The sequence below is a fragment of the Thunnus maccoyii genome, chromosome 20 (genome assembly GCF_910596095.1).
Source record: "Thunnus maccoyii chromosome 20, fThuMac1.1, whole genome shotgun sequence".
Taxonomy (NCBI): domain Eukaryota; kingdom Metazoa; phylum Chordata; class Actinopteri; order Scombriformes; family Scombridae; genus Thunnus; species Thunnus maccoyii.
The window spans coordinates 9,248,990-9,274,396 of NC_056552.1; the positions used below are offsets into that span (position 1 = coordinate 9,248,990).

At 38.6% G+C, this 25,407-nt stretch overlaps 2 protein-coding genes across 3 annotated transcripts; one reads left to right on the top strand and one right to left on the bottom strand.

Moving 5' to 3' along the window:
* Window positions 1-4,489: 4,489 nt before the first annotated feature.
* arl3b (ADP ribosylation factor like GTPase 3b) lies at window positions 4,490-10,440 on the bottom strand. The gene is made up of 7 exons (XM_042396469.1): window positions 10,344-10,440; window positions 8,825-8,865; window positions 8,186-8,329; window positions 7,937-8,053; window positions 7,750-7,800; window positions 5,833-6,018; window positions 4,490-5,724 (listed from the first exon to the last, which is right to left on the bottom strand). The coding sequence occupies exons 2-7, from the start codon at window positions 8,825-8,827 to the stop codon at window positions 5,677-5,679; spliced, it is 549 nt and encodes a 182-aa protein (XP_042252403.1). The 5' UTR covers window positions 8,828-8,865; window positions 10,344-10,440; the 3' UTR covers window positions 4,490-5,676.
* Window positions 9,747-24,377, top strand: sfxn2 (sideroflexin 2). 2 transcript variants are annotated; one of them, XM_042396467.1, is made up of 13 exons: window positions 9,750-9,808; window positions 9,937-10,084; window positions 15,430-15,682; window positions 16,219-16,389; window positions 16,484-16,582; window positions 18,408-18,483; window positions 19,303-19,388; window positions 21,417-21,477; window positions 21,581-21,647; window positions 21,744-21,793; window positions 21,885-21,934; window positions 22,037-22,084; window positions 23,490-24,377. In XM_042396467.1, exons 3-13 carry the CDS (start codon window positions 15,528-15,530, stop codon window positions 23,587-23,589), a joined length of 963 nt encoding a protein of 320 aa, XP_042252401.1. In that variant the 5' UTR covers window positions 9,750-9,808; window positions 9,937-10,084; window positions 15,430-15,527; the 3' UTR covers window positions 23,590-24,377. The 2 variants fall into 2 exon arrangements, with proteins under 2 accessions (XP_042252400.1, XP_042252401.1); XM_042396466.1 differs by having other exon boundaries at window positions 9,747-10,084.
* The last annotated feature ends 1,030 nt before the right edge of the window (window positions 24,378-25,407 follow it).

Sequence of the window (25,407 nt, forward strand, 5' to 3'; positions counted from 1 at the left end):
AAAGATTCCAAAAGAACATATGCAGATAAAACACTAAAAAGACCGCAAAAAAGAAAATTAACTGTTTGATGTTCGACTGTGGCGACCAACTGAGATATCTCAACGTTTATTTGGTGGATTGCCATGAAATTTGGTACAGACATTCATGATTCACAGAAGATGGATCCTAAAAACCTTGAGGATCCCTACACCTTTTCTCTAGCAGCACCATGAGGTTCACATTTGTGGTTTCAAGTGAAATCTCAGCAACTATCTGAAGGATTACCTTGAAATTTGGTACAGATATTCATGTTCCCACCAGGATGAATTAAAGTAACTTTGGTGAACCCTTAACACTCTATATAACACCATCATCAGGCTCAAATTTGTTCAGTTTTGTTTTTTTTTTTTTTAAACTAATACTCTAGACAGTATATAGAGATGGACGTAGCGAGGTCTGACGTCACCCACTGGTTTGCATTGGAGCCAATTTAAAGCCCAAGGTTCAATTTTAATTCAATTCAGTTTTATTTACGCCAAATCATAACAAAAGTTATCTCAGGACACTTTTCACGTATAGCAGGTCTAGACTGTACTCTTAAATTTAGAGAGACCCAACGATTCCCCCATGAGCAGCACTTGGCGACAGCGGCAAGGAAAAACTCCCCTTAAACGGAAAGAAACCTCAAGCAGAACGAAATCTAGATGGACGGCCATCTGCCTTGGCCGGTTGGGTTGATAGAGAAAGAAGGAGGGAGGGGGAGAGAGACACAGAGAAGCATAATAACAACAATAATAACAATAACAACGATAGTATTAAAAGAGATATGACTAGTAATAATAATAATAGCAATAATAGCCGGAGAAGGTGTCAAGGCAGGACACCTGCAGGACCACGCCACCATCGCTGCACCATCCCCGTGGCAATGGCCCACAATTCGGATTCTGGGTTTTCCTGCGAGACAAGAAAGCACAAAAACTGCGGGGAAGAAGCCAAGTTAGTAACACGCATCATATAAAGTTGCAGCTTATGAGCCAGGATCTTCCAAATAAGGAGTGCAGGGTGTCGCCCTCCACGCTCTGGAAACACGCCCCGCTACCTCGGACTGAAGACAACACTAGTTTATGGGGAACAGCTTATTTAACTGAAGTGTGCTAACGTGATCAAATACTATTAAACCAAAAAATTGCAACAATAGTCCGACTCATTGCGGGGAGAGCAGCAGTTGAGCCAACTATCAATCACAGCTGTCAATCAATGTCCACACAGCAGACATCAAAGATACTATAAGCCCTCATCTTATTAACGGAGCAATAATTACCAAAAAAGACCACCAACACACCATAATGACTCATTGAAAAATAATGACTGAGTTAAAATTTCTAGAGAGAGGTCGACGCTTTTTGAATGGGAGTCAATTGGAGCATCTAATGGCGTTGCACTTTAAGCTAGTTGCCACGTGACTAATATCTGCAAAAACTAATGACGTTCCCATCAGGCTCAACTTTACTTTGTGTTTAGTGCTAATTTGCTAACGTTAGCATGCTGACATGTTAAACTAAGATGGTGAACATGGTTATATACCTGCTAAACATCAGGGTGTTAGCATTGTCATTGTGAGCACAGCTGTAAGTTCAACTTCACAGAGCTGTTGTTTGTTGTTTGCAGACTCTTAGTCTTTTTAGTTAGTATACTGTACGTTTTTCATCATGTTCAAAGCTATCAATCTTTTAAAGGCCTTCAAGTTCATGTGGCTCCCAGGGTGTGTTGTATTTCCACAGTGCTATGTCAGAGGTGAAAGTAACAAGGGTAAAAGAGCCAGAAATGTGGAACAATATTAGTACATTCTGTCTGTTTGAGAGCAAAGGAAATGCTGGACAATGAGCATCTTTGTGAGAGAAGAAGAGGCTGTTTGCATGTCTCTGAGGCCCTCTGAATCAGTCACATACAATGTTACGCAAAGTAAAAACACACTGCACGCACTGTTCCTACAGCAGGCACGTACTGTCCGACATGTAACACCTCCAAATATCTGCTGGGCAGTTATTTACGACCTGGAAGTGGTCTGTAGGTGACAAAGACAACTTTTTAAAACCCACACTGCCTCGAGAAGCTTTAAAATTATACTCTTAGCTCAACTACTTTTAGACAGCAATGTATTAGAGTAGAGTTGAAAGACCAGAACCAACAATTAAGTAATTCAAATAACACGTAGCAACAGCCTGAAGCTGTAAAGCCACTGTTTAACAAGAGGCTACAGCCACACTAGCAATTCTTTAAGCTAAATGCTAACATGAGCATGCTAACATGCTGTTTTTAACAGGTTTAATATTTACCATGTTCAACATCTTAGTTTACCATGAACGTTAGCATGCTAATTATCAAAGTACAGCTGAGGCTGATGGGGGCGTCATTTGTTTTGAAGGTTTTTGGTTATGAATCATAGTTTTGGCCAAATTTAAATGTTTATGGCGCAAGATAAAAAAGTCATTAGGCTTTATCCTCTGAGGGCCATGAATGTCAGCACCAATCCATCCAATAATTGTTGAGATATTTCAGTTTGGACCAAAGTGGTTGATAGGCAGGCTGACAACGCCATCTGCTAACGTGGCTAAAACTATTAAAAACACATGAAAGAGCCATAATGTTGCATTTGGGTGACATAATCCTTCATTTACAATAAATCAGCGCTGGTGTAGTTTATTCTGAGACTAGATGAATCACTTCCAGGCGTCTCAGAAAGAAATCCATCCTCTCATTTGGCTTCTAAGCACATACAGAGCCATTTCTCTACAATATACAGCTTTATTGTCATTCACAGTTCTCTGTTAGAGCAATACATGGTCATTTAGTTTTCTGCACATTTTAAACTGCAGATTGTTTTCTTTGTAAGTACCTGTACATGCACCATTCAGGTGATTGCAGAAGGATGATATTCATGTGTATCAATCAGCTTGATTTCATGCTCTGACTCTGAAAAATAGCTCCTATTCAGCAGGAGGTGATCATCATGTATAGAAAATAGAGGTCATGTGACTGCAGTTATATGTGACTGCTCGCAAGGGACTCGACAAGCCTCTATAGGAAGCCAAAACCAGCACAGGTGTATCAGCTAATCAGAGACCGAGCCACAGCACAATAGAGGTCGAGGGGGAAGACCACGATGCAGTCAGATGGATGTTTTCAACCCTCACTCTCCTCTTCTGTGCAATCAGTGTGACGATCCAGGTATGCTGGTGGTCTCATGCTTAACTGCAGCCAGCAGGCTCTACACGCCTCGGAGCTGGATCCAAGCTGCACAGCTTCTCCTGCTCAGCCGCAGGCCATGAATCACTTACCCAGGCAGGCGGATACTGTATAGCACCACCTGCCTGAAGCTCCTGCCAGTGAGAACACACACAAAATTTGATTTCAGATGTATTGTATTGGAGCCCTTATTCTGTAATTTGTGTAATTTCACAATACAAGGAGTATTCAGATCCTTTATTTAAGTAAAAGTATCAATACATTTAAGATGTGTAGCGTAAAGATACTCCATTCCAAGTAAAAGTCCTGCATGAAAAATCCTACTACAGTAAAAGTACATAAGTATTATCAGCTAAATGTAGTAAATTATTGCAGTAAAGGTAGTGGTTTGGTTCCTCTGACTGATATATTATTATATATGTCATCATTATATTATTAATACTGAAGCATCAGTGTTAGAGCAGCATGTTACTGTTGTAGCTGCTGGAGGTGGAGCTAGTTTCAACTACTTTATATACAGTTAGTTAGTTTAGTCCAGTGGTTCCCAACCTAGGGGTCGGGCCCCTCCAAAGGGTCACCAGATAATATCTGAGGGGTCATGAGATGATTAATGGTTTCAGTTTTTGGACTTTTTCTCTAATCTTTGATTTTTGGTGAAATATTGGATCATTTGAAGATTTATTGAAATGAAAGCATGTGTTTAGAGGGAACAATCACTATTAATAATCACTATTTGGTGCAGCTGTTAACAACTCATAGACATCTGAAATGTGACCCCAACTACACACTGCTTTTTGTTAGACGTCAAAAACCAAAAAGGTTGGAAATCACTGGTTTCATCTTTAACAATGTGTTGTATTTTAAAAGCTTGTTATATTATCTATTGTGTCAAATCTTCATCTGAAAAGTCACTAAAGTTGTCAAATAAATGTAGTGGAGTAGAAAGTACGATATTTCCCTCTGAAATGTAGTGGAGTGGAAATATAAAGTAGCACCAAAAGAAAATATTCAAATAAAGTACCTCTAAATTGTTCTTAAGTACAGTACTTAGTGACTTTCCACCACTGACTATATTCATCCAAACACATTTCTAAACTCTCTTCAGTGTTGATTCTTAAAGTCTGGCTGCTGTCTCCCACAGAGGCCTCTCCACACAAGCTTTAGCTGTTGTCACGAACAGCTGACCCCACCTGCTACGATGTGTGACCACTAGAGCCTGGTTCGATTTATACACACACAAAAAAAAAAAAACCCTCCATGATCTGAGTGAAAAACAGTCTTTATGAGTAGAAGACGAAACTTGGATTAATTTATTAATAACCGGATGATTTCCTGAAACATTTGTCTGTCTTTTTTCATCTTTTTTATTCACATACAGTACCTTCAATTCTGGACAGATTACATTCAAGAATATCAAAAGGAAATGCCTAAAGAGTGAAATTCCCTCACTACCCGAGAGTCGCACAGAGAAATGCATTGGGACATACAGGACATATAACTCTGTTAAAAATCTGCCAGCATACATTACATATGCAAACATTATAGACTACAAAGTACAGCAAGGTAACGTATACTCTATAACATGTGCATAAGGTAACATATGAACACAGGGCCGAGCTATTTACAGTTGGTCCAAAAAAAAAAAATGTAGATCCTCTTAACCATTTAATTTGTTTTATACATATTAACATGTACAAGTATCATTCTTTAGTGGGGAGAGTTTGAAGACAGCGGACTGTTTCTCCAACATCCTTGACATCACACACACACGCTACACCAGTTGTTGTTTGAAAGCACTCTACACTCTACTTCACCATAAATAAAACAATTACAAAAATATACCTCACTTCAAACAGAGCCATAGCAGGAAAAGCGCTTACAGCCATTGTGGAATGATAAAAAAAAAAAGAAAGAAAAAACACAACACATATCGACCTGTAAGAATGAGATGAAGAAAAGATGGAGATGGGAGGAGGAGGAGGAGGAGGAGGAGGAGGAGGAGGAGGAGGGGGCTGGTTTCCAGGACAGCGTGTGAAAGAGTTTTAAGAACATGCTGGAATTCCAATGAAAGACAGCAGTTTTAACTGGGATGTTTGAGGTTCTGACAGGCTGCGGACGGTGGCTGGGATTGGCTGGGACGGTGACGGTGACGTGGGTAGACTGGGGCGGAGGGGGGTTGACTTCCTGGCATGGGTTCCCTTTGAAGTTCCCCCCCTCTTCTTTTGTAGGAGAAGAAAACATGGGAGGATGTATGGAAATTAGTAAACATCAGCGATACAGGAATGCAGAGGGTTAAAAACTCCAAGTCCATGTTGGATTAGTAGTGTGTGTACATTCACAGGTGTATCCCGTTGTATTAAGGCTCAGGAGGGCGCATGTGTGTCAGTGTACATGTATGAGTGTATGTGCTGCAGCTGTTCCTCCTGAGTAGTGGAAGTCTAGAAGCGAAGCTACTTTTTCTTGGAGTTGACACTCTTGCAGACCCAGTTCATGCCCTCCTGAAAGGGAATCGAAGAGAAACAGCAGGACGGTGAGAATCAGGAAACAGTAAAAAAAAAAAAAAAAAAAAAAAAAAAAAAAAGGGGAAGCTGGGGTGGTATGCTCACCTGAATCCCCTCGCCGGTGAGGGCGGAGCAGGACTGGATCTGCCACATGCGATCCCGGATGGTGTGCAGGTTCAGACCCTCGGCGATCTCAGAGGCCGGGGCGGCTGTCAGCAGGTCCTGCTTGTTTGCAAAGATCAGCACTGGAACGCCGCTCAGCTTCTCTTCATCCAACAGCTCAGCCAGCTCCTACAAAACACACACACACACACACACACACACACACACACACACACACACATCTGTCTATTAAACATAAAGACAATAAAACTGTCACAGAAGAAGAAGTGCTCTAATGCTGTTAATAGAAACCAGAGCTGTAGACTTTAAAGTTGGACTCAGTCATAATCCGTCACATAATTCCGACTTGGCCAGATAATTTAAGATTTGACAGGAATTATGAAATGGGCAGAAATATGTGTCACCAGAAACTGAATTTAAATCATTTATATTTGAATTTGAATTGCTCAACTTAAAAAAATTTCATTAAAAAATGAATCTGGGTAGCATCATTTGAAGTTTTATTTATTAGTTTGGAAATTAATTCCATTAAACTTGAAACTAAATGTAATATTATTAAATTGAATTAATTTGCTGTGAAACTGTATTTGATCCTCACTGAGAATTCAACTCTATAAACTTCTACATTCAGTTCTCACAATTCAGTTTCAGTTCACTGAGACAGACGTCGTTGGGTCGGTCGTTGAGGAAGACTCACAGAACTCCTTTTCACGTACTGTAACCACTATTTCTCTCAACAATATTGACGACCAATAGGAGCTGGATATTTACTAGATATTTCGAAAGCCTGAAGTGTTTTCTCTGCTCTTTGTAAAAACTGTAGATTTATGATTTGCGTTGTGTGCCTGATCCATCGCCATGGTAACATTTTGGCTTGAGAGGGACAGCCCAGTCCCAGCCTCATCCATGATCGAAAGAAACATTCTTCAACGTGCATGAATCACTACAAGTCCATGGATCAATGAGAATGAAGGAAATTGTCAATAACATAAGTGCTGATTGGCCAAAAAGGAGTTCTGTGAATCTGCACTCGAGGATCAAAAACATTCATAATATTATGTTCAGTTTCAAGCTCATTGGAATTCAGTTCCAAACTAATAAATTCAATTTCAAAGGATGCTACTTAAATTCAATTTTGAATGCAATTATTCAAGTTAAAGATACAAATTCAAATATAAATGATTCAAATTCAGTTTCTAGTGACACATATTTCTGCCCATATTATAACTTCAAATGTTTTAAAAAGTGTCATGTTTTGACCTGATAAAATACTAAAAAAGTACAATACTAAACAAAAACTAAAATAACTTACCATAACAACACACACTGGATATAACATTGTTAAGCCTTTGCACTGAATGGACTTGGTGTCAGATATGTAAAAAAAACACCATTTTTGTTTAGTATTGTACTTTGTCTTGTAATTTAATGCTCAGCAATCAGAATTCTGTAAGTCTCACATCTGATATGAAATTTGTTCAGGAAACTTGGCTTGGACCTGCCCTAAAAGACTTTAAAAGGACCCTGATAAAAACCAGTAAAAAACTATATTATAATGGAAACAATTAGTTGATTAATTGTCTGAAACAATTTTGATAATCAGTTATTCATTTAGGTCATTTTTTAAGCACAAACACCAAAAGTCCACTGGTTTCAGCCTCTCAAATGTGTTCCTATTTTCTTTGTCTTATATGAAAGTAAATTAAATGTTTGTATGTTTCTAACTGTTGATCAGACAAAACAAGTGATTTGAAGATGTCACAAATATTTGTCACCGTTTTCTGACATTTTAAAGACCAGATGATTAATAAAAGAGACTAAAGACCAGATGAATAGATAATGAAAATAATTGTTAGTTGCAGCTCTACAGTATATGCTTTATTGTGCTACTGTACATACCTGACCTGTTTCCTCAAACCTCTTCCTGTCAGCGCTGTCGATGACATAAATCTGAAACAAAATGAACATTTTCCTTGTTAGCCAGGGCAGCAGGTCCTTAATACACATGTGTGATAAACTTCACCAAGGATGAATGGATTAAAACTGCCTGGTAAACTTTACAAGAAACAAAGCAAACTCCACTCACCAGCACATCAGTGTTTTCAAAATAGTTTCTCCAGTACGGCCTGATCTTCCTCTGGCCTCCAATGTCCCAAACATTCAGTTTAAAACCCTGAGACTGGACGCTCTTGATGTTGAAACCCTGGAGACAACACAAAACATCAAGGGAAGATGATGTGATAATTTAAAGGCCACCCATCCTCTTTGTATTACATCAGCCCGCTCCAGAGACGGGTACATTTACTTGGTGTGCATATAAACCTTTCCTGCATACCTGTGTGGGGGTGATGTGGCTGATATCCTCAGATGCCAGCTGTTTGAGCAGGGTGGTCTTCCCGCCGTTGTCCAGACCCAGCAGTAGTATCCTAACCTCCTGGTCTGGTGTGCTCTTTAGCTTACGCAGGATGGACAGCAATCCCTGCAACAAGCAATGGAAAAAAACAAGTTGCTTTTTCCAGGAGGACAGGGGGAGCACTGCACATCAGCTATTGTAGAAATGCATCTCTTGGCTCCTCACTAACAGGCCGTGTGAGTGCATTTCTACTGTTCACGATGAGCTCCTAACAGCACCAGTAAACTAAGGACAACAGCAGATCCCGTTAGAAGCGACTCACATCATCTTCTTTGGTTTTACTGAACCTTGAGGGCAGCTTGTTTCAGAGTAAGGCCGGTTAACGGTACGTAAATAGGAGATAAACACAGCTAATTTGCTAAGCTAATCTCCGCTGATGACTGAACGAAGCAACAAGGCAGCTTTTGCAGTTTAATGTTTTTTTTTCTCGGCAAGTTGCAGACAGCAGGAGACATTAAACCCCAAATAAACTCAAGTCAGCGCCACTTAAAGCTGGTGTTTGCACAATTGGAGCGTGATGTTTACAGTTAATGGCTAATTATTACGATAAATTAAACTCACCATCTTGTTGCCTTCTCTCTTGGAGACGCCGCCGAGGGTTACTAAGGGGGATGACGTCAGACGCACAGTCACGCACGAAACTTTTTTTTTTCAAATTTATTAACAACACAGTAAAATTACAAAACAAACAGTAATAAATAATAATAATTTGTACCGCACTTATCATTCATAGTGAACTCAAAGTGCTACAGTATTAATGACATAGAACACACAACATAAAGAAAATAATAATAATAATAATAATAATAATAATAATAATAATAATAATAATAATAATAAGAGAGTTAAGTACAGGGAATATTGGGGGAAAATTAAATGAAATAAACTGATCATGAAAGCACAAACAGAAATAAAACTGTACAATTTAAAAAAAAAAAAAAAACGTAATACAGTAATTAAAAGAGAATATCGCAAACCAACTTACATCATCTGGCAATGTTGTTCACAATGTTTCTCAAGAGATGAGATGTTTTTAAAGCTTTTTTGTTTTTAGATAGACAGAATTATGTCTGAAGTTCAACATAAAACAAGTTTTTGTTCAGAAGAAACTGAAGAAATCAGGCTTTGTGAATATGATATATTGCCCAAAAGACACAGCAATTTCTCTTCACTCTTGTTAGGCTCTACATTCAAAAATAAGACCATACTCTCTGTAATAGGGACCAAGACCTTATGAGTGCCCCAGATTAATAAGAAAATTTGAGTCCAAAAGGATGAAATGGGTACAGACATAAATCAAACGGGAAAAGATTTTTTTAAATTTATTTTGATTTAATATATTTTATTGTACTATATTTATTTTATTTTATTTTAATTTTTTTTTAAATGTCATTTAATATTTTTTTATTAATTTATTTTTATTTTATTTTACTCTATTTTATCTTTATTTTATTGTCCGTGGTATGTGTCATGATAAATAAAGTTTTTCTTTAAAAAAGTATGGAGGACCAGTTTAGCTCTTAGCTGCCTGTGAATGTATCACATGTAGGCCGGTTAAACTTCTACGTGTTTCCTTCTCTTGACAGTTCTTGCCCACAGACGTTTCAATAAGTTACAGTTCACACATGTGTTTCATTTCTCCGTTCATACATGTGTTTTGTTTATACACACAGAAGCAAATGTTTGTTGTTTTCACCGGGAGCTGCCCCAGCTCGTGATTGGAGGACTGCGTGCCACGTGCACATTTCTTTACTATGCCACACGAGCACATTTTGAGTACTGACAGGTTACTCTGCTGGGCAGCTGAGGAGTCTCGTAAAGGTATGTTTTGTGTTTTTTCGTGTTGCAGGTTGCAGACTGAGTGTCCACACGGCAGCAGCTCGGTGTCTGTTTGCGGAAGTCAGACTGTAGCTGAGCGGTCAGTTGCATCAGTCTGTGAGCCCCCGGCTGACATGTCTGAACTCCCTTCTCACACCAGTTTAGTCGGTGATCTTCACACAAGTAGTCACTATGTCCACACATAATGTTTATTTACTTGTTAGAGGGCACGTGTGCATACAATTTAAGACATTTTACTCACGCACAAGCTGTAAAACTGGTGAGATTTCAGTGTTGACTGGTGTTCCAGATGCTGGCTGTGCTCTGGCCTGCAGATCCAGTTTGTCAAGCGTCTGTTGAACCTTAAAAAGCTCATGTTAGTTTTGTAACTTGTGTCAGCTGCACTATTCACATGCAACGTACATACAGACGAGTTCAAAACACTCTTCTCTTCATGCAGGGCTGCAATTAATGATTATTATCATCATTGAGCCCATTATTGTCTCAAATAATCCATTAATTACACATTTTAGGTTCACAATTTTTCAAGTCAGCAGTCAAGTGCTCATATGAACAGTGAAAGAGGTTTTTCTCGCTGTAATCATTCCTCCTGTTCATTCTAGCTGTTAAAAGATCCCCTTCAAATGTGGTTCCAATGTAAGTGATGGAGGCCAAAATCCACAATGTGTCCACACAGTCATTCAGTGTAAAAATGCATTTAAAAGTTGATCTGAAGCTTATATGAGGCTTCAGCAGTCTGAGTTAGTCATATCAAGTGGATCTTCTAATGGCCAGTATGAACAGGAGGACTGTTCAGGGCTGGGCAATATATCGATATTATATTGATATCATGGTATGATACTAGATATCGTCTTAGATTTAGATATGGTAATATCATGATATGGTGTAAGTGTTGTCTTTTCCTGGTTTTAAAGGCTGCATTACAGTAAATTGATGAAATTTTCTAAACTTACCAGACTGCTTATAGCTGTTCCATTTACTTTTACCCACTTAATCATTCTAACCACATTACTGATGATTGTTAATCAAAAATCTCATTGTGTAAATATTTTATGAAAGCACCACCAGTCATCCCTACAATATTATCACAATATCGATATCAAGGTATTCGGTCAAAAATATCATGATATTTGATTTTGTCCTTATTGCCAGGCTCTAGTTTCACTGTTCATTTGGGCACCTGAAGGTTGTTTTTAGACAACCTTGAAAAACTGTGACTCCATCCTGTATAAAATGACTGGGATCAAAATAATGTCTGATTATTTTCTGTTGATCGATTAATATGTTTCAGCTTCCTGATATCTGTATCAGTTTGCTAATACATCAGTTTATCGCTACAGGTGAAGTTGCAGGTATATGAACAACGAAACATCTGCAAATCTTGAGATGTATCCGTAGAGTTTTTTTCATTTAGTTGTGTGATTCTGAATAGATCGTTGTGCTGAAACCATTAGTTGATCGTGAGAAAACTCATAGACAACCATTTTTTATAACTGATTATTGTTTAAGTCATTTATCAAACAAACATTTGTACAGCTGTAACTAACAATTATTTTCATTATCGATTCATTTTCTGATAATTTTCTCAATTAATCACTTTGTCTATAAAATGTCAGAAAATAGAGAAATATGCCTGTTTATAATTTCTGTAGATGCATTGAAAGGGTTTCTGGCACAACTTCACTTAACTTCCAAGGTGCACGGAGAAGGGAAAGAAGTCTAAAGAGGTCAAAACTCCAGCAACTCTTGTAATATATAGAACAACTTTATTGTAGACCAACACGTTTTGGCTTGTGGCTTTCATCAGGGTCATCATAAAACACATTACTATGTGCTGAAACACGTTGGTCTAACAATAAAGTTGTTCTATATACTACAAGTTTTGCTGGAGTTTTGACCTCTTTAGTCTTGTTTTATAATTTCTTAAAGCCCAATGTAACGTCTTCAAATGTCCTGTTTTGTCCGAGCAACCATCCAAAATCCAAAGATATTCAGTTTACAGTCACATATGACACAAAAAAACCTTCAAATGCTCACGTTAGAGAAGCTGCAACCACTGAATATTTGGCATTTTTGCTTAGAAAACAACTAAAGCGATTATTCGATTATCAGAATAACTGCCGATTTAACTTCCTGTCGATCGACTAATGGTTGCAGCTCTAAACATTTGCTTGTTCCAAGCAGACAGCCGAGACACATCATGTGTCTCCAAGGTGTTCAGCTGAGCAAAAAGGGTCCATCTGCAGTCTTGCAGACCTACATGACCCCCATTCCCCTGACCTCTAACCCTAACCATCTCACTGCTCATGCCTAAAACCTAACCAACTGGGTGTGTCATGTAGATACTGCGAGTTCACAGGTAGACCTGCTTGAGCTGACCACTTGTGTTCAGATTTCGTTCCTACCTATATCACTTCCGCTAGAAGGTCAAAGGGCCCCGCGCAAAGTTGTTACCAGACAAGCGCCAGATTTGTTTCGTACAGGCTAACTAAGAAAACAAAAAGGTTTCAAGACCTAATTTACATGTACAGGTGATTCCAACGGTTGAGATTGGCAGGACAAAGTCGTTAAGTGTTGGCACTCTGTCACCAAAACAACCATCGTGTCCTGCATTGATGACGTATTTTCCTGTTACGTCCTTGTTGGGGACGCATTAGCGTTTACACCACAAACGATATTTGGTCAAATATATAAAGGTCCCAGAACCACCTTAGCAAGCGGTTTGAGTGATCAGATCACAATGGGTCCACTTGTGTTCTGATCTGACCAAGACGCATTTTAAAACCAAGTGTAAACAGGGTCTTTGTTTTATATCGTCGTATATTGAGTCTTTGGTTTTTTGACTGTTTGTCAGACAAAAAAAATATCTGAGAATGTCACCTATGGCTCTGGAAAATTAGGAGTGGGGACGTTTTTTCCAGTAATTTTAAACATTTTATAGCGCAAATGATTAATCAGCTAATCAAACAATACATTGTGTCGTCTACTTCTGTAACGACCCAGTTTCATTCTATCACTTCCAGTCTTTGTTTATGTATTTGTATTGGTATGTCATGGAACAGATTCAGAAAGTAGGGCGATGTTGACTTTTGGCTGATGTGCCGTGTTCCCCACAAGGTCTTGCAGGCCTTTAGCCTAGTTTCTAAACAAACAGCTCCAGGAACAATCCAGTTCCAGCCAGACTGAGCCTTCAAAGAGCCCTGATATACTCTTCACATGCCCTTTAGTTAAGAAGATTATACCACATAGGAAAGTTTTGTTGCTGTTGTGAGATTTGTCTTCACCTAAAACCTGCAGTGAATAATTAGTAATGTAATGATGAAGAAGTGCAGTGGGATGTTTGGATAGATCCAGCTCTAGTCAGCAGATTCTGGGTCAGAGGGAGCAGCGGGCTGCAGCTGCAAAACCCAAAATGACCATTTACCAGGAGGTGGTCAATGATTTCTAGTGGAAGTTTGGCCCTCGAGTATTTAAAGGGAGTTAGTGTTTGTTCAGGATTGTGTTGGGTTTAAACTCAAGGGCACACGTAACGTTAGCAAACAGCAGCTCTGTGGGTACATTTGGAGGCTAAAGCTGCAACGATTAGTCCATCATCAGAAAATTAATCTGCAACTATTCTGATAATTGATTCATTGTTTCAGTCATTTTTAAAGCAAAAATGCCAAATATTTTATGGTTTCGACTTCTCAAATGAAAAGATTTGCTGCTTTTCTTTGTCATATATGAAAGTTAATTGAACATCTTAACATTTTAGACTTTATTCAGACAAAACAAGCAAACTGAAAACATCACCGTGGCCTCTGAGAAATGATGAATGCCATTTTTTCACAATTTAAAAAAAAATATTTCATATACTACACAATTAATAAGCAGTTTAAACTATAATGAGAATACTTTAGTTACAGCCTTCTTATTTAAAGCAGTTACAAATGACAGAAAAAAGCAGTCATTTTTCAAGGAATTTCAACTTCTTAAATGTGAAAATTTGCTGTTTTTCTTCAACACTTATCAGTCAGTTGAATATCATCGGATATATAAGATTATATAAGATTCTGGACTTTTGTTTAGACAAAACAAGCAAATCAAAGGCATCACTGTAGGCTCTAAGAAATGGTCAATGGCATTTTCTTGCTACTTTTTTATCATTTCATGGACCAAACGACTAACCAATAATTAAGAAAATAATCAGCAGGTTAACCGATAATGAAAATAATCATTAGTTGCAGCCCTAAACTCACACACACTGGACTAAGATATTTAAAGCAGACTTGCTGAGGTTCAATACCTTCAGTTTCTGTGCTGCCAGAAGTGCGAATAAATTACCTTTGCACATAATAAAGTTAATGTAACCATCATAATTTTGAAATGTACGTCAAATGGTTGCCAGTGTAAACTAATCATTCTAGTTACAACTTTAATATTTATAGTTTATTTTTTGCTGTTTGACTTGATTTTGATGATGGTAATTTCGGTATTTTTTAGTGCTACAACTAATGATTATTTTCTTTTCTTATTCTGTCGATTAATTGTTTCATCTATGAAATGCCAGAAAATGGTAGAAAGAAAAGTCCATCACAACTTCCCAAGATTCAGATGTTTTTCCACTTAATACTATAGCAGTAATTAGTAATAGTGGTAGTAATAGTATAGTAATAGTCTTAATAGAAAACAAAAACAGAGAAAAGTAGCACATTCTTGCATTTGAAAAGCTGGAACCAGGAGTTTTTTGCTTGAAAAATTACATAAACAATTAATTGACTATCAAAATAGTTGACTATTGATTTTCTGTCAATTGATTTATTGACTAATTGTTTCAACATTAGTATCTATTGTATTGGTTTGCTGGTAATATGAAGTCATATCTAGTCACCTGGACTCATGTGTCTTTAATCTTTTTACATAGAGGACTCTCTTGTATCTTTATTGTCTTATAAAGTCAAATAAACTAAAGTCCACACTAAAGTTTTTGGTAGACGAGGTTTGTGTGCACACTAACACACACACACATGGACACAAACCTCTGAGCGAGTCTGTGGGAATGAGAGTTCAAAGGTAAAGCAGTTTGGGCCTCTCTGACCCACTGAGCTAAAACTCTGTCAGTGTTGCATCAGCTCAGACTAGGTCTGGCTGGTTTGACAGACAGGTAACCAAACATGAACCAGGTGGGACTGTTTGTGTAAAACTGACAAGAAACTATGAATCAGTTAATGTTTTAGTTGTAGCTGGAACAGTCAGGACAACAGTCAGATGTATTTTCCTGTTTTATCATTTCTATATCTTTAACAGCACACACAGCTAATCGTACTATCCTTCTCCCTTTTCTTCAGATTTCGACTGCAGCTGCTGAGAAGCCTTTTGGAGCGTAAATAGCTGCTGTTGAGACTTTTTAATGAATTAATTTTGGGACTGCTGTTTAACAACCACGATGGCTTTGAGTTCATTCGACATCGACGCACCACAATGGGATCAGTCCACGTTTATGGGCCGACTGAAACACTTCTTCAACATCACAGACTGTCGAACGGCGATCTTGCCTGACTCACGTCTGGATGAGGCCAAAGCTTTAGTAGAAAGCTGCAGGTAAGGAAATGGACTCTGAAAATGAACGCTAACACACACACACGGACTGTAATTGTGGCAAATCTTGAACCTTTTTTTAAATCAGCCTTTCAGCAAAAATTAAGGTCATGCTATTGCAATAATTCTGTACATTAGAGTCAGTATCTGAATTTCTTCATCCCAAGTATCTGACACCTTTTTTTGGGTGTGGTCCATAAATGCTGACTTGTTGACTGACTTCATTTATACAAATTTATAAATATATTATGTTTAAATGAGAACGAATCAAATGTAATATCTCAGACAGAAGTATAAAACTGGAGCTGTGCTGTATAAGAGATCTGCTTTCAGGTGGATTTTCCCTTTATAGTCTGGCTCGTGCCCTGGTGTCTGCATTTTAACTGTCACCTGCAAGTTTCAACAAGAAAAATGAGCCCCCAAAAAAAGAAAAACAGGCTTTACAAGAATGTTTCCACAGGTAGTCGACGGTGGAAAAAATGTCTGCTAACGTCTTGTGTTAGCAAATGTGTTCAGTGTGTGTTTTCGGTGCTTTGTAGGGCAGGATCCGTTCCCCCCGGCACCACAGAGGAGCAGCTCCACTATGCTAAGAAGCTGTACGACTCGGCCTTCCACCCGGACACCGGAGACCGCATGAACATCATCGGCCGAATGTCCTTCCAGGTCCCCGGAGGCATGGCCATCACCGGCTTCATGCTGCAGTTCTACAGGTACCCGAGAGCAAACCGGACGAGCTGCATTCGACCACATCCTACATTTTCACAGAGGAAGCTTTTAGAGGTTTCATAACTGTCTGTTTTCTAGGACAGTTCCTGCTGTGGTGTTCTGGCAGTGGGTGAATCAGTCCTTCAATGCTCTGGTCAACTACACCAACCGCAACGCTGCCTCACCCATCACTCCAAAGTAAGAACTCAGACCCCGTTTACACTCTGTCACATCCAGTGTGTCTCATATCCAGATGTGAGTCAGTGTCAGCCCCCCCCCCCTCCAGTCCAGACGGTGGTGGAAATGCACCTGAAGCTTTTTTGGTAACTGCCAAAAAAGAAAGAAATAACTTTTACGTTTTAGCAGTTTAGTTATAACTATAAGTGGTTCTGCTGAATGATGACGACAGTCGATATACGACTGCTGTCAGTGGTCACACAGCCAGAGATCAGAATGAATCAGATCTGGAACCACATATGGCCCAGATCTGATATGAAAAACATCAGATCTGATATGAAAAACATTAGATCTGAGTCACTTAGGCCGCATTTACGTTGCCTGGTACAAGTGACCCAATTCCGATTTTTTTTTTTTCCTCGCATGTGGCACAGATCAGATATGTATTATGAACGTGTAAACAGGAAAAAAGCACATGGAATCAGATGTTCTCAGATCCATTTCGGGCCTCAATCATATGTGGAAATAAATCTGATAGTAATCGGATATCTGCCGATGCGACTGTCATCTAAACGGACAGATCGGATATTCCCCGTCACCGCGATTCACACGTCATTGAAAATGCGACCATCTTATCCTTTTTGGCATTTTAATGACGTATAACGTTATTTTCACGTGCACGGCTGGCACAACTACTGTCCGCTAAAAAAAAACAAGAACAAACTGTTTACTTCCCTTTCGGTAACCAAACCCTCGTTTACGCATGCGGGTTGTTTCAAGTGTAAACACAGGTATCGGACATCGGTCACTTGTAAAAGTAGATGTAAACAGGAAACATGACATGCAGCGTAAATGTGGCTTTGGAGGCAAAATAAATTCACATTTGGACCACTTCAGTATGTAATGTGAATGTGTATCTATGAGCAAGACAAAGTTTTATCGTATTGAGGAGCTCACACACACACAGATCATCCAGAACTGATCTGAAATCAGATAAACATTACAACAGCTTGGTGTTAATCCGTCCTGTTACTTTATATGTGACAGGAAGGATGACAGCAGTGTAATTTCTGTGTAACTGTAGCTGCCATTATCACAGGGGACAGACCCTGTAGAGACGACTTCCACAGACCTCTTGCTGACGTAGTTACACTTGGGAGGAGTATAGCTTACATATGACGGATGCGTTTTCAACAGCTTCTCCCGAGGTGGTTTAAACAATCCGTCTGAAATGTTTTTGATATCGGATATCCAGTCTCCAATCCGATAACTATCTGATATCAGAAAGGCCTGATGTCTAAATCCAACCAGGCAGCAATATAGAGCCAGATGCTGAAAAGTCGTAAACACATCTGTCTCTCCGAGATTCATACATAATCTATACTCCTCCCAAGAGGAACTACGTCAACAAGAAGTAGCCGCTAACAGCATCAGCCGAAATGAGCTGCCGTCTTTCTTTTTGTGTCATGACAACGACGAGAAGACTCTCATTGATTCGACACAAACGGTCATACAGAAGGTGTAACGCGCTAATGTTTGTCTGATCTCTAATCAGTGCAACCACTTAATGATCTGTGTGTGTGTGAGAGCTCAAGTAGACGAGCAAAACTATTGTCTTGCTTGTAGTTCCTCCATGTTAGTCACTCATGTTGTTAGCTACCTAGCTAAACTGAACTGATGAAGTGCATAAGTGGAGTCTGGCATGTTAAGTGTATTAAATCTGATCCTGACGGGAGAAACTTGAAAAGACAAGTGTAAAATGTGCTTTACTGACTGTATGATCGTTAATCTCAGTGTTCGTAATCCTAAAAGAGCTGCTGTCCTGTGTCTCTGTCGTCTCTCTCAGGCAGATCGGAGTAGCCTACGTTACAGCAACCAGCACAGCTTTAGCAACAGCAGTCGGACTCAACCTCTACACAAAGGTACAAACGCACATGTTGTCTGAACCTGCACGAGATTTACTGAGAGGAAATTATTTTGTCACCAAACTCATCTGGATAATTTAAGAATTGACGAATAATCCAGATGTGTCACGGTCTCGTGTTATCAGAACTTTTTAGTTGCTCGGCCGAATGAACTGTGAATATTTAATGTGAAAGTTTATTCTTGATATTAGGGGTAAAAAACCTTGAACAAAGGTCCACTTATCAGCTTTTTCCAGAGCTTTGACCACAGTCATCCTCTGCAGATGGTGTTTACAGAGGTTATGATTTACCAGTTAATTTAGATATCATACAATCATAATATGCGTGTGATAAGCTCATAAATCAGATTGTAAACCTTTCTAAACTTCCCCTTGGAAAAAAAACATGAGTCACATTTGAAAGATCAGGATAAAAGCTAGTAAGTGGACCTTGAGCTTTGTTTTTTTTTGTTTTTTTTTTCCCAAAACATTTTTAAAACTTTCTCAACACCTGCAGACAACTCGTCTAGTGTTAGTTTGTGTATTAAAAGACGTCAGAAAGATGTCAGTTACTGTAACAAACCTTTTTCACAGCTCATATTTCAACTGATCATAACAGTAATGATGTTACAGTAACGAGGCATCATATGAAGATTCATGAGATGCAGAAAATATTACTGTTGTGAATTTACATCTGTGCTTTTCCATGACGTCTGTGAAAAAGATCTATTTGTGAGTGATGATTTTAGCACTTGGTTATTGTTTTATCCATATTTAGATAAGGGATCATTTCTTCAGCTGCTTTATTTTATTGTTTTTTTTTGTCTTTCTCCTACAGAAAGCTCCTCCTCTCATCGCTCGCTGGGTTCCTTTTGCAGCGGTGGCCGCAGCCAACTGTGTTAACATTCCCATGATGAGGCAACAGTGAGTCCATCACCAGAAAAACATATATATATATATATGTATTTATGTTTTATATATATATATATATATTAATGTTTTTCTGGTAGGCAGTTGTTACACAGTATTGTACTGATTTCCTTTTGGAGACGTGCTGAAATCAAAGTGACTTTCTCAGAGCTTTTCTGAGAAGCCCCGACGACACATTTCCTGTGTTAAGTAGGTGTTCACGCAGCCTCCTATCTGAAGAGAAGAGATGTGTGTCAAAAGTTTCATGTTGACTAGATGCGTGCAGCCGTGGCTTCGGGCGGAATTCAGTGGGCATTCGATTTTTTTCCACAAGAGCTGTTATAAGAAACAAATGTTCTACTTAATTTCAGTGACGCTGATGGACAGAATTCAAGCATCAATTTAGATATTTGCTGCAGCTGTTTGATCATTACACGAACCTACAGTATATTAGGTTAACTAGTCATACCATCAGACTAGAGCTGGGTATTGTTTAAAAAATTACAATACCAGTACCCTTAAAATGATACTGATACCAGTAGAGTGCATCGTTCAATACCCATCATATGAATGAAAGCATTATGTAAAATGCCTGCACTCCTCCCCATTCAAGTTATTTTTACACAAATACATTTTGAAAGTGTTCAGATTATTGAAATATTCATTAAATAACTGTACAATGAAGTATCATCACCGCAGACTGTAGGGATCGTAGCTGTTGCCAATCAAACGTTGCATTAAATCGATGAACGCGAAAACCATACAAACAGTCATTTCTTCCAGATCTGCGTACAAAAAGCATCGAATGCAGTTATCGTTTGACTGGAGAAGTTTCAGTATTGCTTGGTACTGGGTTATTTCATTCAATATCTTAAAGGTATCTGGTATCGATACCCAGCCTTACATGAAACAAACAAGCCCACCGCTGTAAAAACACAGCAACACGGAGGCCGACTCTCGCCTACGTTGTTGCAGTTTCTGCCAGCAAAACACTCACCTCCCATACGTAAACTTACGATGTGAATGTTCTGTATGTGTCACAAAGGATGTATCAAACTTAAATTATGACCGACAGCTGCTGAGCACGTCCTAAAAATTTAAAAGCATTGATCATAAAGCCTGCGTGTGAAACTCCTACAAGAAACATTAACACACATTGCTGACTTGTCTTGTTTTTCCTCTGTGCACCAAAAAAAGCATCCAGCACCACTAAAATCCAAGGCTCATTCATTTTCCACTTGACAGACCTGGATGTTTCCTGGTTATCTTGGTTCTCAGTTCATTTTTCATAAGGCTGAACTTTAAAAAAAAAAACAAGTGACCCAGATAATGTTTTAAAACTCACCCAATTTGAGAAATGAAAGCTCTAACTTAACTAAACAGGCCATCAGATCATTCTTTCATCTGCGCTGCCTGTTTATACTGTGTTTTTTCTTTTCCTACTGTTTTTTTGGGGGGAAAAAGACTCAGTGGTTTGTGGGCATCTGTCCAGTCCAACATCCGCTCTGGCTGGCACAAACCTACTACATACACAAACCCAGTCCTGCTGCCACATGCATGGGCAAGAGGGTGCAAACAGGTCACCTTCCCAGTAGGATCCCTGAGAGCCTTAATGTATTTATACTGATTTATTGATTATTTCCTGCAGTCATTTGAGGGCAAGCTGTAGTCTGGGTCTGGATCTTCTTTCAAAACTGCTGTCAGAGCTTTAATCACGTTTATGAAGTAGAAATTCTGTGTAGAAACTTAATTAAAATATGTTTTAATAACACCTGCAAAACATAAAACAAAATGAAGGTTGATGTGAATATAGTTGCCATATAATACTCTTCATATTTCAGTCAATGTGGCCCTTTCTCTGTTTTGTTTTGATCACTAAATGTTCTCCCTGAAGGCTCTTGTGTGCTTTTACAGTGAAGTCAAAATATCCACTAAATAACAGAGCGGCGAGTGTCGCGGCCGGCGGTATGATAAGGAAACCACATCTCACATTCCTTTTCCCTTTCAGTTCAGTTCACCATCAGTTTGTTTCTGTTTTCTCAGAGAAATCCTGAACGGCATTGCTGTCACAGATGAAAACGGCAACAAACTGGGCCACTCTAAGGTCAGCACTCCCGACACGCTTACGTTGACGTTTTGTAATTTGTTAATTTCACAAAAACGTTCCTTCACTATTCACAAATCGTCCTCTTTTATCTCCTCTGTAGAAAGCTGCAATAAAAGGCATCACGCAGGTGGTCGTCTCACGGATCACCATGGCCGCACCAGGAATGAGTATGCAAATAAAAAACCCTCATCTTCTAAATGATCGTTTTATTTTAATACTCTTAAATTATCACAACAACTAACTTGTCGCTCTTCTTCTGTCAGTCATCCTTCCCATCATCATGCAGAGGCTGGAAAAATACAAGTTCATGCAGGTTAGATCTTTGCTTCCTTTACTGTCGTCCTGCTAAAGTTTCCAACATCGACGGGTGCATCTGTCATCAGGTTCTTTACGTCTTTTCACAGAGAATCACGTATCTCCACGGACCAATTCAAGTGATGATGGTGGGAGTGTTGTAAGTAGGACATGTGTGAGGGAGTTTACGGGGGTTTTGATGTCCTCGTAGTGTTTCAGGGGGAGGAATAAACTGTTTCTCTTTTTGTTTTCTCTTTAAAAGTTTGATCTTCATGGTGCCGGCTGCCTGCTCGCTGTTCCCTCAGAGATGGTAACCGACCCGTTACTGTACTTCCACCTGTTGACACATGTAGCTTATAGACTAAAGGCGCCTTTAGACTGTGCAACAACAACGATTGTTTATGTTTATTGCACGTCACATTGTGCGAAACGCCTGTAATAAAATCTCAGTCACAATCTGTGTCGGACTGTAAGATATCAGTTTGCTGTCGGATTGTGCGCTGAATACGTGATGAATCGTAGCCGCAGCAAAGTTACACAAACTGATATTGACATATAAAAGGGGACATATCGTGGTTTTTGTGATTTTCTGTTATTTCTATACTGTTATGATGTCAGATGTCTATGTTAAACATCGTCAAAGTTCCAAAACTTGAGGTGGATGTATGTAAAAATGTTGCGTGCAAGTCAAAAGCCTTCAGCCTACTCTGAACGCTTCGTTTGCAAAGTTACCTCTACTTCCTCCTCGTGATGATGTCAGATTGTTCGCACATGCCCACAAACGGCCATCTGTTCCCTAGACTTTGTTGCTAAGGTTGTCCACTCGCATATTTCAGATCAGATTCAGACTCTAACATATCAAAAAGAAGTGATATCTGACAACTACTGTTTGTTTATGTTGCTTCTTAAGGGCAGCTTCCTGAAGCTGGCCAATCAGAACAGAGTGGGATCATCAGGAGGCGGGCCTTAAAGAGACAGGAGCTAAAACAGACAGAGGCTGAATTAGGGGCTGCATAAAGGACCAGTATAAAATAAATAAGGAGTTTTTTTACTGTAAATTATCCAAAGATATTCCAGTAGAGCCCCAGAATATAAATATATACCTGGAAATCTGCATATGTCCCCTTTTTAAGGAGAACAAATGTGTTTCAACCCAGAACTTTATTCAAAAAACTGCATTTACAGAATACACCTGCGTGACATATTGTGTCATCTTATGTTGTACTCTAAATGGTTTGTTTGTAGACATGGGTCGTAGCAGCAGTCAGATTGTGAGATTTTGGTCTACTAGGACTTTTTCTTCATGTTGTCTTTGGTCTCTATATCGGACGTCAGTGGACAACTTTTCATCTTGGAAATCTCAAAATCGCACAGTGTAAAGGCGCCTCTCTGATTACAGAAAGCAAAACAATGTGTCAATGTTCATTGTGGCTCCTGATTGTTTTAAGACAAACTTAAAAAACTGTGACTCAATCCTTTAAAATATAAGACATGAGATGATGAGGAAGATTTTTGGAAATTAGCTGATTAGATGCAAGAATTTGGATGAATGTTCAAAAACTGAGGATTTTTGAAGGTCATAGAAAATGTAAACCAGTGTTTGCTTCTTAAATCAAAACAAGTTAATTCTGACCATGTTTCTCTTCCTCTCTGTGTCCCTGTTTCCCCTTTCTAATCTCTCTCTCTCTCTCTCTCTCTCTGTCTGTCTATAACAGCTCTATGGCTGTGTCGAAGCTGGAGCCCGAGCTGAGAGACTCCATCATGACTCAGTACGGAGACGGCGTACAACGTGTCTACTTCAACAAAGGCCTCTGAGGCTCATTAGTATTAATCTAGTCAATACACACAGAGTGAATACATACGTGTTTATGTAGTTTGTCTTTATTTTTCTAGTTGTCAGTTATGAGGGGTGATAATGAAATGCTCATTCCCAAATCGGTGCTTAACGGGAACTAGTTGTGGGACGTTTGATTAATCATGTCACACTTTATTTTTTATCAGCTCGTCTCTTTTTGGCTCTAAATTTCTATTTTCTGATTTCTTATAATGAAGCAGATACGAAGGGCATTATGAAATCCTGTTGAGAAACCAAATGATCTTTTCTCAGGAACTGTGCTTTAGTTTGCCACATTAAAACTCTTTTTTTTCTGTGTTACTTCATGGTTTGTTTGGCTCATCTGCAGCTGTTTTACTGTTTCAACTCTCTGTAATGGTGCTGTTTTCTGTCTGCAAAGCTCCCTTTTCAATCTGTGCCTTCTACTAAGTGGCAGGGGCAACAACACTGCTGGTTTTTCTGTTTTTTTTTTGGATTTTTTTTTTAAACTGATGTTAAAACCAGAAGCTACTTCTATGCACGGTTTACAGGAAGTGACATTTATGAGCGTGGATGAACAGTCTGAAACGGTGATTGAGTGAGAGGCTGACGTGTGATTAAAGGTGGAGGATACCGCCCTCTTCTGCCAGAATCGAGGTAGAGGTCTTGAGACTCGTGTGCGTGATTTATCTTGAGAGGTTTGAATCATTTCAGTGTGTAAAACTCAGATTTGTGCCACAGTCGTCAGGATGAGATGGAATAAAACCACACAAATATTCGAAAATCAGAACCCTGTTGTGTGTTGTTTTTTTTTTTTTATCATCTGTGCTGTAAAATTTTTTCTTTACATGGATGAACGGGTTGTCAGGTGATAGTTTTAGATTAGATTTTAGGAAACTTTAATGAGCTTTTGTGGAGAAATTGATGACAGAGTAAGAAAAACAACAAACTGAACATCTGCAATGACAAATTAATGTGTTTGTGTGTGTTTCTGAGAACTTAATACTCAAATTATCCTGTTTAGGCATTAATTTTGTATAAATGTACATATATTTAATGCATATCTAATTAAGAATACATTAAGAAAACATCAGATTCACAGGGAAGTTGCACAGAAGTACAACAAACCCAGATGTGCTTTGGTCATCATGTTGTAGCATTTTCAGTTAGCCGCATACCAGATGTGCAGAAGTGCATCATTGAAGTTAATCCTGTACAACATGTGTGTAGGTCATGTTCAAGGATGCAGAGAGAGAGAACTGCAGAAAGGATGTTGGATGTAGTTTATGTTTGAGTTCAGACTTAATCAACTTCAGCATGTAAAAAAATGTACATATGAGGTTAATTATAGGACGGAAACTTCACATTACGATGATTCGCACATGAGAAAATACAATAATTTGAGACAAAGCAAAAAAGTAAATGCACATAATTAGCAAATAAATCAACTTAAGAGTGGAAAAGTCAATGGCTTGTAACTTATCTATAAACTATAATGATTTAATACTATTTAATATATCCATGTGTTACTAATTATGAAGCCTTTATAAAGGGTGCCTTATTAGAAAGTGGTAAAAACATGAGTTATATGGTTATGAAAAATAAAGCATGAATATTTGATCTGAAGGTAAAAAGAAAAAAAAGTGTCATAAAAGATGATTCACAATTGTTATGAAAAGACAGTTAAAACCTGATGTTGATGTGAATTATTCATTTTTTTGAAGTTTCGTTGAAAACACATTTATTTATTTAGTTATTCTCACACTGGAAAGTTTGCCAAGATCTTTGTTGGATTTACTATTGTAAAATGTGTAATGACT